General features: G+C 32.8%; 1 protein-coding gene and 1 non-coding gene across 4 annotated transcripts in view; one reads left to right on the forward strand and one right to left on the reverse strand.

Moving 5' to 3' along the window:
* Positions 1-3,225: 3,225 nt before the first annotated feature.
* Positions 3,226-3,313, reverse strand: LOC137924438 (U6atac minor spliceosomal RNA). Its single transcript, XR_011107594.1, has one exon. It is a non-coding gene; the product is annotated as a U6atac minor spliceosomal RNA (small nuclear RNA).
* A 2,718-nt stretch (positions 3,314-6,031) lies between these two features.
* svr (Carboxypeptidase D svr) overlaps positions 6,032-14,582 on the forward strand; it is a 49,234-nt gene continuing 40,683 nt past the window's right edge. For all 3 annotated transcript variants that reach the window (XM_068767187.1, XM_068767188.1, XM_068767189.1), the window contains exons 1-2: positions 6,032-6,617; positions 11,568-11,809. In XM_068767187.1, the coding sequence (XP_068623288.1) occupies positions 6,177-6,617; positions 11,568-11,809 (683 nt within the window). In that variant the 5' untranslated portion in view covers positions 6,032-6,176. The remainder of the gene's footprint in view (positions 6,618-11,567; positions 11,810-14,582) is intronic.

Below are 14,582 nucleotides of genomic sequence, written 5' to 3' on the forward strand. Positions count from 1 at the left end.
CAAAAGTATTTATGTCATAATTAGGTACACAGTGAAAAGCTTTTCAAGTAAATGTTACCCGTCCAGTCATTTGCATACCGTGACTTTTTCATCACAAAAGTGTTTTCCATAATAAGCTAGCTTCTTTAAATTAAAGTATATGGATCCGAATATATTGTTTTTGATCAGAAATGTAAATACAGGGTGATTGGAAATAGGTAGTAAATAGTTTAAAACTTTATGTCTTGATATGATACATGTTACTGCTTGGCTAAAATATTTGAGGACAGATAATAAAAAATAATTAATTTTTATATATAGTAATACTAATTTTTCAAACAATTTTCTAATAGGATATAATATATATTAAATAACACAGGATCTATAAATACATCCACTTGGAGCTTTAACATCTATAGCTAATCACCCTGTATAAAAGAAATCTTGTGATGTTTCTCTTTTCATATTTCAATGAGTTCCAGAAATTATGGACACGGCTGTAATATTTCAAATCTAAATGACCACAACCAAGGATAGCTATCCATTTCACTTACCCATATGCTATACGGATATTTAATACAGAAGTGTTCTCCATAATTAGCTAACACATAAACTTTATATAAATATACATGGGATTATATCTGGTTATGATATAAATAGTTTAATATTAACCTAAACCATTTTAATGTTTTGTTTAATGAGTCGAAGTAATATTTGTTATTGTATATTAACAAAATATCTTTGGAAATTTAATTAAATAAAATTTTGAGATCTCAAAAAGTTACAATTTTCGATATAAAAGTTACCAAAATGGTAGTTTTATGGAAATCCTTTCATGTTTTAGAAATTTATTTCATTCATTCTCAATTCATTTACATCTTTTTTTCTCTTTTATGCTTCAACTACTTTCTTTTTTCTTCGTTATCCGTGTAATAATTACATTAGACTGAACCCTTTTGAATATAAATAAAAAGAAAAATATAAAATTTTTAGCCTATATACACGAATAGTTTTGCCCGAGTATTGCCATATTTTTTATTTATAAATATAGATTGTTAATGTGTTCATGGTTTAAGTATAGATAATTACATATCGATGATATACTGTGACTGGCAACACTATGATAGACAATATTTTTCCCTACAGATTTATTTTTGTATTATAAAATATTTCGTATAAATTTCTGTGTGCATTTGAGATTTTAATTTAATTTTTTTTAATAAAAGACTTGTGTTACTATAAGCATTATGTTATCTGTTGTCGATTGAAACAGTATGTTTTGTGTGTAAGTAATTTTTGAAATAGGAATTGAGTTTAATTTTATTTATTATCCTAATTTATTTACAAGGATATTTAAATTTAAAATTGCGCCAGATCTCCGTGATTTTATAAAAATTAATTTTCCCAGCGCATGCTTGATATCTACCGACGGTCCAGGAGTTGGAACTGTCATAATTTGGCTACTGCGGAGAAAATATTTTCCCGTCATTCTTCTTCTTCTTCTTGAAGTGCCTCTCCAACTAGTGGAGGTTGGCTATCAGCTTCCTGCTCTCTTCCTTATTTTTGGTTCTGCATAATAGCTCAGCAGCGCTGGCGATTCCGGTCCACTCTCTAATGTTACGAAGCCACGACTTCTTTCTCCTACCAACCTTCCTTTTACCAGCGACCTTTCCCATCATGATAAGTTGAAGGAGATTGTATCGTTGGTGTCGTGTCCCGTCATTATTCAAGTTATATCCGCCATTTTCTATTTAGTTATTATATCAAACTTACTGCACATTCAATATTCTGTACAAGCGACATCGCTGCCAAGGATTCTTGTTTTAAAAATATTCGTTTACCAAAGTACCCTCACATAATCCTTCCATTGCATGACTTATTAGCGGTTCCGTTTTAAAAGTAAAACTAAATACTACTAGCGCCATCTGTTGGCGCTTTATGATATAACAGTTTCGTTGGTAGATACCATGAGTTTTATAAAATGACTAGGGTCTGGCGCTCATCGGTACTTGATTTTGACACTATGACATCTGTACAATTTCCTTAACCAGTTCCAACTCCTCAAGCAGTGTATGTAGAAGACAATTGTGCTATGCAACATTTTGAAGTATTAGTGGGTAAGGTACATTGTTCATACAACTGACGGCTGTTGACCACGTGGTGGACCTTCGAAATAGTTGAGGTGGCGATAAGGCCTATACCTTGCAGTAGGCGTCTATCAGGTGATATGATTAAGTTAGCTTGAAACAGGCCATATATTTTGTTAATTCTGTGTCCAATTTAAGTTTGTTAAATATTATTTAATTGTGCATAAGTTCCTTTGTATTAAATTTATATGAATATACGTTACTTTTTATTTAATGCATTTTTATTTTAAATAACAAAAGGACTAATATATAGCTACTTCCGCCACTTTACTTACTTTTTGTATCTATTATAATTATTGTAAACACACAACATATTAACATATAACATATATATTGAAACCACTGCAAAATTATTGACCTCTAAACTGTTTTCACAGGGAGGTTTCGTAAAAATTTAATGGAATCAGGCGTTATTTTGCGGAAGTCCATCCTAAGTAAGAAAAGGACTAATATTTAGCCACTTCCGCACATGCAGTGGTAGTCGTGCAATAAAGTGCACCGCCCGCCAGCCCGCTGATAAATGCGCATGCGGCAAACAATTCGAATTGCACAACTACCACCGTTAAATCACTCAACACGTGTTTCACCCCTCCACGGGGCATCCTCAGGAGCAATGTTACACCGACACGGATGTTACAGAGTGACTCTGTGTTTGGCACTAATAAAGTAGCTATATATTGGTCCTTTTCTTACTTAGGATGGACTTCCGCAAAATAACGCCTGAATCCATTAGATATTTTAAATAATAACCTGTAACAAGTGTTGGGTGTACCATTTTATACTGGTGTATAAAACTATATTGACATAATCCGGATAAGTTATATTTTTGGAATTTACAAAGTGAAGTCATATTTGATAAGTGTGGTAACACTGAAAATTTTGAGAAAACCTGAAATCATTTAGCATGTGAGATTCTTTCAGGCGCTGGTAGTGCAAAGTGTAAGTGCATATATTAATTGTATTGTATTGTTTCGATGAAGCTAGTGCTTCTAGCCTTCTAGACTTTTACAGCTTCGTCTGATATGAGTTCTGGGAAAATCCGTGAACTATACTAAAAACTAACGCATTCGGGTTTCCATAGACACTCTGATGTAGGATGAGAAAAGTGTGGTCAAGTAGCGCCCTAAACATTTTATGTTCCATCCTTGTCAAGTGGAATGCTAACCGTCTCTCCTTTTAATATATTCATCAAGCTTAACCCTTATTTATATCTATTTAAAACAAATTTCAACCAAAACCTCTCCTGCATCCCGCTAACGAAAGGTCTTCACAAAGAATGTTTAGTTCTTCGTATTTGACGAATATTTTAGTGCTAGTCGAAACTTGCATGTTTGGATACGGTAGATAAAACATGAAGATTCAAGTGGCAGCTACATTAGTAACAGACAAGTTGAAGTGATAACAGAAGCCGTTAGCAACTGTTTCCTGATTTTATACCGTGTTTCTTATAACCAATGTACTCTAGGAGCCTATAAAACAGTGATTCCCAAAGTCTCAAAGTCTATATTGACCCCTAGGGGTCTATGACAACCTGTAAGGAGTCTACGTCAGCGAAAAAAATTTGGGGGTTCATGAAATGAAAATGGGGGTCCACGATAGTGCTATTTATTTCTTAGTAATTTATTATTAAAGCATCAGGTTCATCCTTCTCACTTATTACGACTTATTGCTTATGTTATTTTTTTTATAGTTTATTTAATGTTACGTATATTTTACATAACAGATACAAAATTTTATTTTGAGTAGTTTTAATTTAAATTCAATTTATAAATTTTTAACATAAGTTATAAGTTTATAAGTTTATAAGTTTTTACTATAAGTTTTTAACACGAACTTCACTACAGTTAGAAATTTACAGGAAATCAAAATCAGATAAGTAGGGGGTCTACCCAACACGGAAAAACATGGCAAGGGGTCTACGACACAAAAAGTTTGGGGAACTATGCTATAAAACATTACATGTGTCTCCAAAAGTTTTAAAAATAATCAGAGAATAAAATTTCCAATAAGACTATTACGTAACTAAGACACTAGAATTGTATCTATAATACGAGGCCAATGCCTACTTCCGCAACACGGTAGAGTTACACGAAAAACCTGATTAATTTCTATCACAATTACTTCTAAATCAGGCCGATCACATGATTAACTTTCTTTTAATCACATGATATTCTCGAGCAGAAATAAACATAAATAATTAACTGCAGGCGAATTATTAAAGTAAATATACATTTTACTTTATATCTTAAATATTCAAGTTTAAAGTTTAAGAAGAACTTAGTCGTAGTGTTCTGTTTATAAGAACACAATTACACGCTTCGTTTGCAAGGAGATTGGCAAAGTTATAAACACCTATACATAACTGTTTATTATACACGTCATCTTATGACAACTACTGGTATAGGTGTTGCCAGATCATCAAAAAACTAACATTTTAGTAGAATTTTTATATGAGATACTTAGTCAATAGATTCTGTATATTATATTTATTTATTTATTTATTTAACAGTTTATTGCACACAATAAAAACACTAAAGTAACAATACAAATATAACTGACACAACAGGCACTACTTATTTCTAACCAGAAATTTCTTCCAGTAGGCGTACGGAAGGAGATTCATAAAAAGTAACACAGACACAACGTGCACAATAATTAAATTGAAATATTTACAATAGATACGACTATACTACTTACTATATATATATATATATATATATATATATATATATATATATATATATATATATATATTAAAAGAATAAAACTAAATTATCTGCTACTGGTAATTGTTTCAAGTTAATAATATTTATTAATGTAAAATCATTTCTATAATACGTTTTATTTACAATTTCATTATTATTCCAATTTTTTTTCGGATATTGTCGAAACGTATATTATTATGAAACTATTTAAATGTATCCTAGCCAGTTCAATAAAGTATATTAAATAAAATAAATTAAAAATTCCACGATCCGCAGATTCATGAATGTTACATATTTCTGATTTGATTATTCGTATTTTTGATCGAAGATATTTACAATTTATAAATTATGATTGGCTAGAACTCAAAATATACAATTGTGGTCAGGTGTCGCACCTGATCATTGCTCATGGATTTCAGATTCGTGAGCCCTGAGTCCGAAGAAGCTGTAAAAGCTAAAAAGGCTAATAGCATCCAGAACTTATCAGATATAGTCATTAAAATAGATGGTAAGAATATAATTTTTCTTATTCTTATACATCGGAAAGAGCGGTAATACCAATCCTTAAATTATATTCTGCAAGCATAGTAAGTTCGTCGGAAAATATTGGATAGAAGCGCCTTCCATCCAGTCTTATTGGAAATATATGAGGAAGGTTTATGTCCAATTGAAAGTCTTTGTAATATATATAAATTAAGCAGTACTTAAAAAGTATTAGAGGAATCGGTAGGCAAGGTCGTTTCTGTCGACATATTTTGCAGAAAAACCGATTGATTTTTTACCGATTGATTTTGTATATTAGACGACAAAAGATTGTTGATAACGAATGTGAATATATTGTTAGTTAGAAATAAAAACTTGTTAAAAATATAGTCGTGTGAATTTAATTTAAGAAACCGACATTTGTTTTCGGTCCCCCTAATGTTTATTTAACTTTTTTTTTAAATAAAAAAAAACTAAGATTGCCAACCCGCATGCCAAGCGTGGCGAGTATTGGCAAAGGCCCTTATGGCAGATCAATTATTCCTGGCGGTCACCCTATTATTTTGCGAAAAGAGTATAAAGCGACAAGAATTATAATAAATATTTAAAATAAAAGAGCTACTATATTATTTCTCATGGCATGAGTAATAAATATTGTATGGAGTATGACAACACCGATATACCTGTTCTGTTAGTATCAGCTGTCAAGAGTGTGAATCGACTCTCGTTTCTCTCTTATCGTTTCATTGCAGTGAATACCCTGTTCCCATACGATGTTTATATTCATAACATAGCTTTTATTCACAACTCTCATATGAATCAATAAGAAAAATATTGTGATTGAAGACAAAGCCGTGTTAAAATGACACCCGCATTTTACACATGTTTTTTTATATTTACTTTATTCATTAGAGGATTTTCGTTGCGGTCAATAGACGAAGAAACCTTTTTAAAAGATCCCAGTTATGATAACTATGAGAAATTGGTTGAATTATTTGATGAATTAGAGAAAACTTACCCGGATCTTGCGAAGGTTTATCAAATCGGGAAGTCGGTTGAAGACCGTCGACTTCTGGTGTTGCAGATCAGCGAAGGTGTTAAAACTGTACATCCTGAGCGACCAGCCTTTAAATATGTGGCAAATATGCATGGAGATGAGTCTGTGGGGCGGCAGCTTATGGTTTATTTGGCGCAGTACCTTCTGGCAAACTACGGAAAGGATGACAGGGTTTCCCGCCTTGTTAACACGACGGACATTCACTTGATGCCGTCGCTGAACCCTGACGGATTCGAAAAGAGTAAGGTGAGTCACATTCCTGCTTTAATTACCTTATGACCACTTCACTGAATTGTTTATTTTGTAAAACACTAAACAACTTTTTTCTTATTAGATTATTACCAGTTGGCACTATTGGTTGTTAAATTAGTTTCGATTCAATTAAGAATTAGCTATTTATGGTTAGTATTCATTTTATTTTGCATCAGAATGACTAATTCAAAAGATTTTAACTGTAAATCTGTGGTTTTAATCTCGTGAGTCAGAGACCTATGTATGTATTAGAGAGGTCACTCAAATAGTTTTTTTTTTTAATTTACGTAAGTGAAAATAAATTAAATCATCCACAATAATTCAAAAAAATTTTTTAATATGTTTAATGTAATAAAGTATTTTCTGTACATTATTATAATAATAATATTTTTTTTTAATTAATTATTTTTTTTTAAATTATAGTTTCACTTACTAGGTATTAGCCATCTATAATTTATAATAATAGATTAGCGTGTTTTATATATTTTTACCATTATTGTTTATCTTATGAGTAAAATTGAAAAAAAACATCAATTTTGTTAAAATAAAAATTGACATAACTGCTATGTATAATTAGTGCATCAGAATTTTTTGGACTAGTTCTTTTGTTTTTGGCAACACTATAATTTTTGATTTGAATTCATGAGTGGACAAAAAATAAAAAGCTAGGTCTTTTTATGAAGTTAACCAACTTCAGATCTGTCAGTTCTCTTGGCACTCCATGATATGGATAGCATCCTTAACCAGCACCTTAGTACAATAGTGTTTTTCTTTGTTTGATCTGCCATAAGGAATGATCAGGATTCAAATGCATGTATGAAGATTGAGTTCTTACATGTCTTGTTTTTTCTGGTGTTGGAGACAATTCTTTTCTGCTATGTTCTGGTCAATTAACCAATTGCTCTTTTGCTATTTGAGATTATCTTATAATCTCCTTGCCACACCCACACTTATCAACAATCATTGACACCCTATACATGATCACCCATACATACATACAAGGGTTTGCTGGGATTTCACAAGGAGTTGGATTGGCTTGATTAAGACCAACAACAATGCAAAATGTGCGCATTGCAGCTTGGTTGCGAAACTAGCTTGCTGAGACAAGACAAGATCACCCATACATATTCTGTACTTGGCGCTGTGGTCCGTCAGATATATATATATACATATATAATAAAATAATAGTATATATTGCAAATATGTTCAACAACATATTCATGGTAGGATATGCGCCACCTCCATGGATTTATAATAAATTTTTTTGAAGGCAATCTGTGTCCAGTGTTTTTTAAGAACCTTGACATGTCTCATCTGTTCCAAAGCCTTTTGTTGCTCGTTGGGCAACTGAATTTGAACATGAGTCCAGAAGTGAGAGAAATATTTTATAAATAATTGTTGTTTTAATTATTTTAAAACTGCGCCCATGTTACTTTTTTTTCTCTATTTTGAATTTCCTGCCCTGAGGTAACAATGTTGAAATATAATTAACTTTTAAGTGAATAAAATTAAAGAATCCATAATATGATTAAAGTGTTAAGATGACATATTTTTTTAACTGTAGATTAATATTCATTTTTTTTTCCATTATAATTACTGTATTGGTTTCCAAACTTTGGTTCAGCAGATAAACCAGTACCATTGTGATATCAAAGACCAATACTTTACCAATATGAGTAGGTATTGTTTTAAAATTACTTGTAAATAAATATTTTGTTTTGAATAACATTATTTTATCTACAGGTCCGTTAATGTAAGTTCAGAGACCTTAGTACTTGTATAGATAGGTTTCAATGCAAATGCAAGGGCATATGTCAATGCATTGATAACTCCGTCCGAAGATGTTTAGTCTATATTCTAATTATTGAATGTGACATTTATCGAAGACTTGGCTATGTCAAAGATTTTACATTTAGGTATAAATAGAATCAGGAATGAGGTCCAGAGATTAAAGTTCGGGACCTTATACATAGCTCGAAGAAATTCTAGAGTGAAGTACTACGGGTAGGGCATATTCCTCATGGAACTGACAGCCGTTGTGGTTGAAAGGTCATAGGAAGTTTCTGGAAGCAAGCAGCGCATGACCAGTCGTCTTGACCACCTTTGGGGGACACTTACCTCTTGCAGTGGGCGTCTATTCACGTGATCTTAAAAATAAAGATAAAAGATTAAATTAATTTATTCAACATTGTAACTTTTTACATGACTGCTATTGACCTACAACTTTTTTTTAACCTATTTTAATTTTGACTGCACTCTGCTTTCCAAGGTGTTATAGTTGCGGAGAAGAAGCTTGAAGAAACTCCACAACAATTCATCTTTTAGTAAAGTTTAATAATACAGATTTACACATATACACCTTATCAGATAAAGCCTGAATGAAATCAAAATAATCAAGGGATATCACTGCCAAGGATTCTTGTCATTTAAATATTCCTTTATTTACTTTTAATATGCGCATTGAATTTTTAAAATACTGGTTCAATAATATAAAATTTTATTAAAAATTTGATTCAGTTGAGGATAAATTAATTTTGGTGTTGCCATTTTTAACGGTGCCTTAAATATGCAAGATGAGTTCTATACCGTGATTATAGAAAATGCATTTATTAAAATGACAAGCCTTCTATTGTTTACAGTTGTATATGTTTACGTTATAATTCAAGAAGGCGATATATATACATTTACATTAGCGAAACTATCTTTTACATGGTTAGTTCTACATTCAAAGATGAAAAGAATCAAAAACATAGCGATGCAATTAAAAAGTGAATTTATAAATAAAAAAATTAAAACTCAGTTATTTAAAAAACGTCCCAAAATCGATTTACAGTACCCGGCGATAAATATTGCATATCGATGTTTGGAAAGAGACAATCGGCTAATTTCTGCTTCTTAGAGCACTATCTCTGCCCCACACTAGTTGACGTTTTGTCAGTCGTTGTATTTCGTGCGACAGAGATAACGCTCTACGTAGCCGAAATAAGCCGATTGTCTCTTTCCAAAAATCGATGTGCAATATTTATCGCCGGGTACTGTACGTAATTTTCCTTTACTATCAAAAATAAGCCCATTGATTTTTTTAAATAATAGTCTATCTCGTATTGGTAAGAGAAAGAGATGGGAGTGTAAGATGGAGCTGGAGGGAAAGGATGAAAGTGTCACCATCACCTCCCTAATGATAAAACAAGAACGCCGCCACAAATTCCTGTAAAACTGTAAAACAATTATAAAGGTTATAAATAAAAATAGGCATTAAGATATAAGGTTTAGAAAATAAAAAAAAATATTTAAAATGAGATAAGAATTTAGAATTGTTGCTAACTGTGGATACCAAAGAATGTGGCAAAAAGATGATGTGAATGTTAATGAAAAGAAGAGAATGTGATGAATAAAAGAAGATGTACTCACAGAATTTGTGAAGAACGAGAGAGGAGAACGGAAATAAAAATTCATTGTAAAATTAAGTGTATATCATAATACATGATAGCGGAACGAGATGGAAGATTTCATCTTGAAAATAATGTAAAATGGTAGTCCATATTACAGGGAGAGTACACTATGAGAGTACATAGTCCACGTTCAAGCGAGGGTGGTCAGGAGAGTTCCTGATCACTCCTGACCGCCGAGTAGTCCTTTTTCACAAGTCACTCTTCGATGGAGCATCAGCTTTGTAAATGTACAGCTCACAGACTTATTAACTCTACCAGGGTCCTCATCACGCAAATGCGTGTGATGCGATAAAATCAAGCGACATTCCCGCCTCCGAGAACAGCTAGGTCGATCCGAGGTAGGTTCAATATCCTACCTGTGATTGCCTGGTGGTCCTCGATTCCCTCCAAACTGTACACTCTGTAAAAGTAGCAAGGAACGAATGAAAGGCGATACAGAGCGAAAGGGAAAGACAGTGGATTTGAGGAAAGACAGAAATGAACGAAAGATAATATGAAGTATGAAAGAAGAGAAAGAAAATGAAAAAAATATATGTGAAAAAATTAAATAAATGTAAATAAAAAGTCCCTGTCCCACACCAGATAGGGGATACGAGAGGCTCCCAATAACGGGGGCCATAAAAAAAAACTGTACACTCACATAAACACTACAAATAACTCGTGTAGGTATACCTTCTTCATGTGGCAGAGTATGTCAGCTGAAATACGATGTACGTATTTTAATTTTTTAATAGTTTTTGACATTTCCGTTTCGTGAACTCATTTCTGATGAAGCTATAAAAGCTCCAAGGACTAACTGCATTAAGTTCAATGAACAGGATCTTCTGTTTCTGCAAACTCTATTCCCATGTACTTGAAAATGGCTGGTAGCGTAACATTATTTGCGTCATATAGTCTAGAACAGAGTTCCCCAAACTTTTTTGTGTCGTAGACCCCTTGCCATGTTTTTCCGTGTTCGGTAGACACCCTAATTACCTGATATCGATTTCCTGTAAATTTCTAACTGTAGCGAAGTTTGGTGTTAAAAACTTAAAGTAAAAACACATGTTAATTAATACATTTATTAATTGAATTTAAATTAAAACTACTCTAAATAAAATTTTGTATCTACTGTACCAACTAAAACAATCTATTATACAACCATCCTACAACTTACACAATTTTATGAACATATATAATAGATTTTTTACTTCATAGGTACTTTTATAAATAATGTAAATGTTTTGATGTTATAAGATAGTATGATGTAAGTAAATAGGTACTATCAGTGTATGTGTTGAGATCCACTATCGTGGACCCCCATTTTCATTTCATGGACCCCCAAATTTTTTTTCGCTGACGTAGACCCCTTGCAAGTTGTCATAGACCCCTAGGGGTCGATATAGACCACTTTGGGAATCACTGGTCTAGAAGATGGAAGAAGAGAAAGTATGTTATAGATTAGGGGAATGAGAGGTACCAGAGGGGGGTATAAATGATATAATTGTTACAGGAGGGAGAATGCGAGTCGCTGCAGGAGTCGATGGGGCGCAACAACGCGAGAGGAGTGGACTTGAATCGAGACTTCCCGGATCAGTTCGACCGGCACAGGTCCTCTGACGACGCGTACCTCTTCGGAGGTAGGCAGCCGGAGACCGCAGCCCTGATCCGCTGGGTGCTTCGCAAGCAGTTCGTGCTGTCCGGGAACCTGCATGGGGGCGCTGTCGTCGCTAGCTATCCTTACGATGATTTAAGGTGAGTTTGGCTTCCAATTGAATCACGTTTGACATTAAATTATAGAAGAAAAACAGATCGATGTAAATCAGGGGTAAGTAACATTTTTAATCAATGGGTCAATTTTTTTTGGAATCTACAAAGCTCTATTTTTGAGAAACATTAGTATTAAAAATATATTTTAATGCATAATAAAAATAAACAGGATAAGAACTAAGAAACAATATAATATAATATATATATATATATATTTATATATATATATATATATATATATATATATATATATAATTATATGTATAGGCTTATGCAGCTTTCCGTTCGTCTATTGCTCAGTTTTGATCGGTGGTGACTATAAATTAATTCTTTCGGTTTAGCATGTACCACAATTTTATTATAATTAACTTTATAACAATATATTGATGAGGAAAATCGATAAAATAAATTCAATTTTAAAAAAGTTTGGCGAGCCGTATTGTCATGTTTACCGGGCCGCGTGTGTGTATATATATATAAACACTCAATTGTATTTTGTTAATAAATAAATAAAAAAAATATTATGAATATATGTTTGTACAGTGATCATCGTCACCTGTGACTTTGAAAGGTTACGCGGTTATTTGTGTAATAAAAACAGATGTGTTAAACATTTTGAGAGAAACAATCATATTCTATTTCGCTTTAATACGTGCAAGCATCTGTTAGAAATGGGATTCTACTCGAACATCTGGTTTATAATTTAGCGCGGTATAGATAGGAAGAGATAGAAATTAATTTAAGCCAAAGAGAAAAACATAAAAAAAGAATATAATGCAAGGTTTATTACGTTGCAAACGGGAACAAAAATCGCTGTACCAAGAAGCGTGCGTATGGTGTCCAAGCGTGGCTAACAATGGCGAGCGGCGGCCGGAGATAGCCGAAGTTGACCGATGCGCCGGCGCAGACAATAAGCGCACGCGTGATGTACGTGCGATCTTTCCGTTACTACAAGTCGCAATAAGGTATATAGCTCCCTCCACAGCCATTGGGGATGAAAGACTGGAGTTGCGACCACGAGGTAAACAGGTAGAAAAATGATATTAGAAATAAATTATAATGTAACTTAAATAAATTTTGATATAAAGCCGTTATAAAAACAACTTTGGAAAACAAAATGAATAAAAATCAGTAAAACATTGTAAACAATAGACTGCAACTGCAGTTATTGAGGATGGATGAGAGAAACTGAATAGAAGGGAAAGAAAGATTGAATTGTGGAATGAGAGAAAGTAGAAAAAAACGACAATGTGAAGCGTGGAAGATGAGGAAGAAAATAAAAAAAAATTGAAAAAATTCTTGAGGAAATAAAAAAACTCTGTTACTTTTCTTTGAAAAAAAGGTCAACGTGATCTTTAGATGGCGACATATCTTACTAGAATTTAAAAAGAATGCATTAGGCACATGTGGTACGGTGTATGAACTCAATGGAATGTTTGGTGGTGTTATTAAACTGAATGGACAGACATAAAAACTGTCATTGATATGTCTGTAAATGAAGGCTTTTTCTCCGACAAACACGGAGTCACATGGCGATCCCTAGCGAGAGTAGGGGGGGCACCGAAACCTACCAGAGCATGACCACAACCACTCCTATATCTTTAATGGAATCAGGCGTTACCTCGCGGAAGTCTATCCTAAGTGAGAAAAGGACCAATATTTAGCCACTTCAGATGCAGTGGTAGTCGTGCAATAAAATGCACCGCCCGCCAGCCCGCTGCCAAATCACTCAACACGTGTTTCATCCCTCCACGGGGCATCTTCAGGAGTTATGTTACACCGATTACGCGGTCGCGATTATGTGATTCGCATTGTTTGCCGGGGGGCTGGCGGGGGGTGCATTTTATTGCACAACTACCACTGCATGTGCGGAAGTGGCTAAATATTGGTCCTTTTCTTACTCACTACTATATCCTTATATATTCTATATCCTTAATATATCAGATGCACCGGAAAGTAATGTCGTTTCTGTGGACATATACAAAAAAAAACCGATTGATTTGTTACCGCTCCGGCATTGATTTTGTATACTAGATGGCAAAAGTTGAATATATTGTTGATCAGAAACAAAAACTTGTTAAAAATGTAGTCGTGTGAATTTAAATTAAGAAAATATTTAATTTAATATTTATTTATATGTATATATATGATATTTATGTATATGACAATGTATATTAGTAAAATTTTCATATCAAGTTTTATACAAAAATAAATGCGCAGACGAATATAAATGCTAAATGTTTTTAATTTTATTATTATAACAAATATTTGAAAGTTTAACCAGTTTAACAATATGAATTTTAAAATATGTCTTTGTTCGTATTAAAATTAAAAGAAGCTAAAAATAGCGGAATGCAGACAGTAGAATTGTAAAATGTTAATGTATTATAATTTTAAAAAAAATGTGTTTCTCAACGCGGGGCCCACGCCTCACAAGGTGGCAATTCGTAAAAATATACACACACACACATATATATATATATATATATATATATATATATGTTATATAGGGGGGCGTAAGACTAATAGTATAAATGTTTGAAAAATATTTACGTAGTAGTTTTTTTTTTTAGAAAAAATGATATTTCATAGTGATGGCTTTGATTTCATCACCATCAGAAGTGGGACGCCATGTCCCACAAATTCAAATTCAAAATATTTTTATTCCGATTATCGACTGATATCGATGATCAACTAAAAACTCTTGAATGCGAATAAGATTTATTTAATAATATACTTTTAATTTTAGAAATTATGA

The sequence above is a fragment of the Battus philenor genome, unplaced genomic scaffold (genome assembly GCF_028537555.1).
Source record: "Battus philenor isolate CCGP_79_NKW_IND1 unplaced genomic scaffold, ilBatPhil1.0.hap1 SCAF_23, whole genome shotgun sequence".
Lineage (NCBI taxonomy): Eukaryota > Metazoa > Arthropoda > Insecta > Lepidoptera > Papilionidae > Battus > Battus philenor.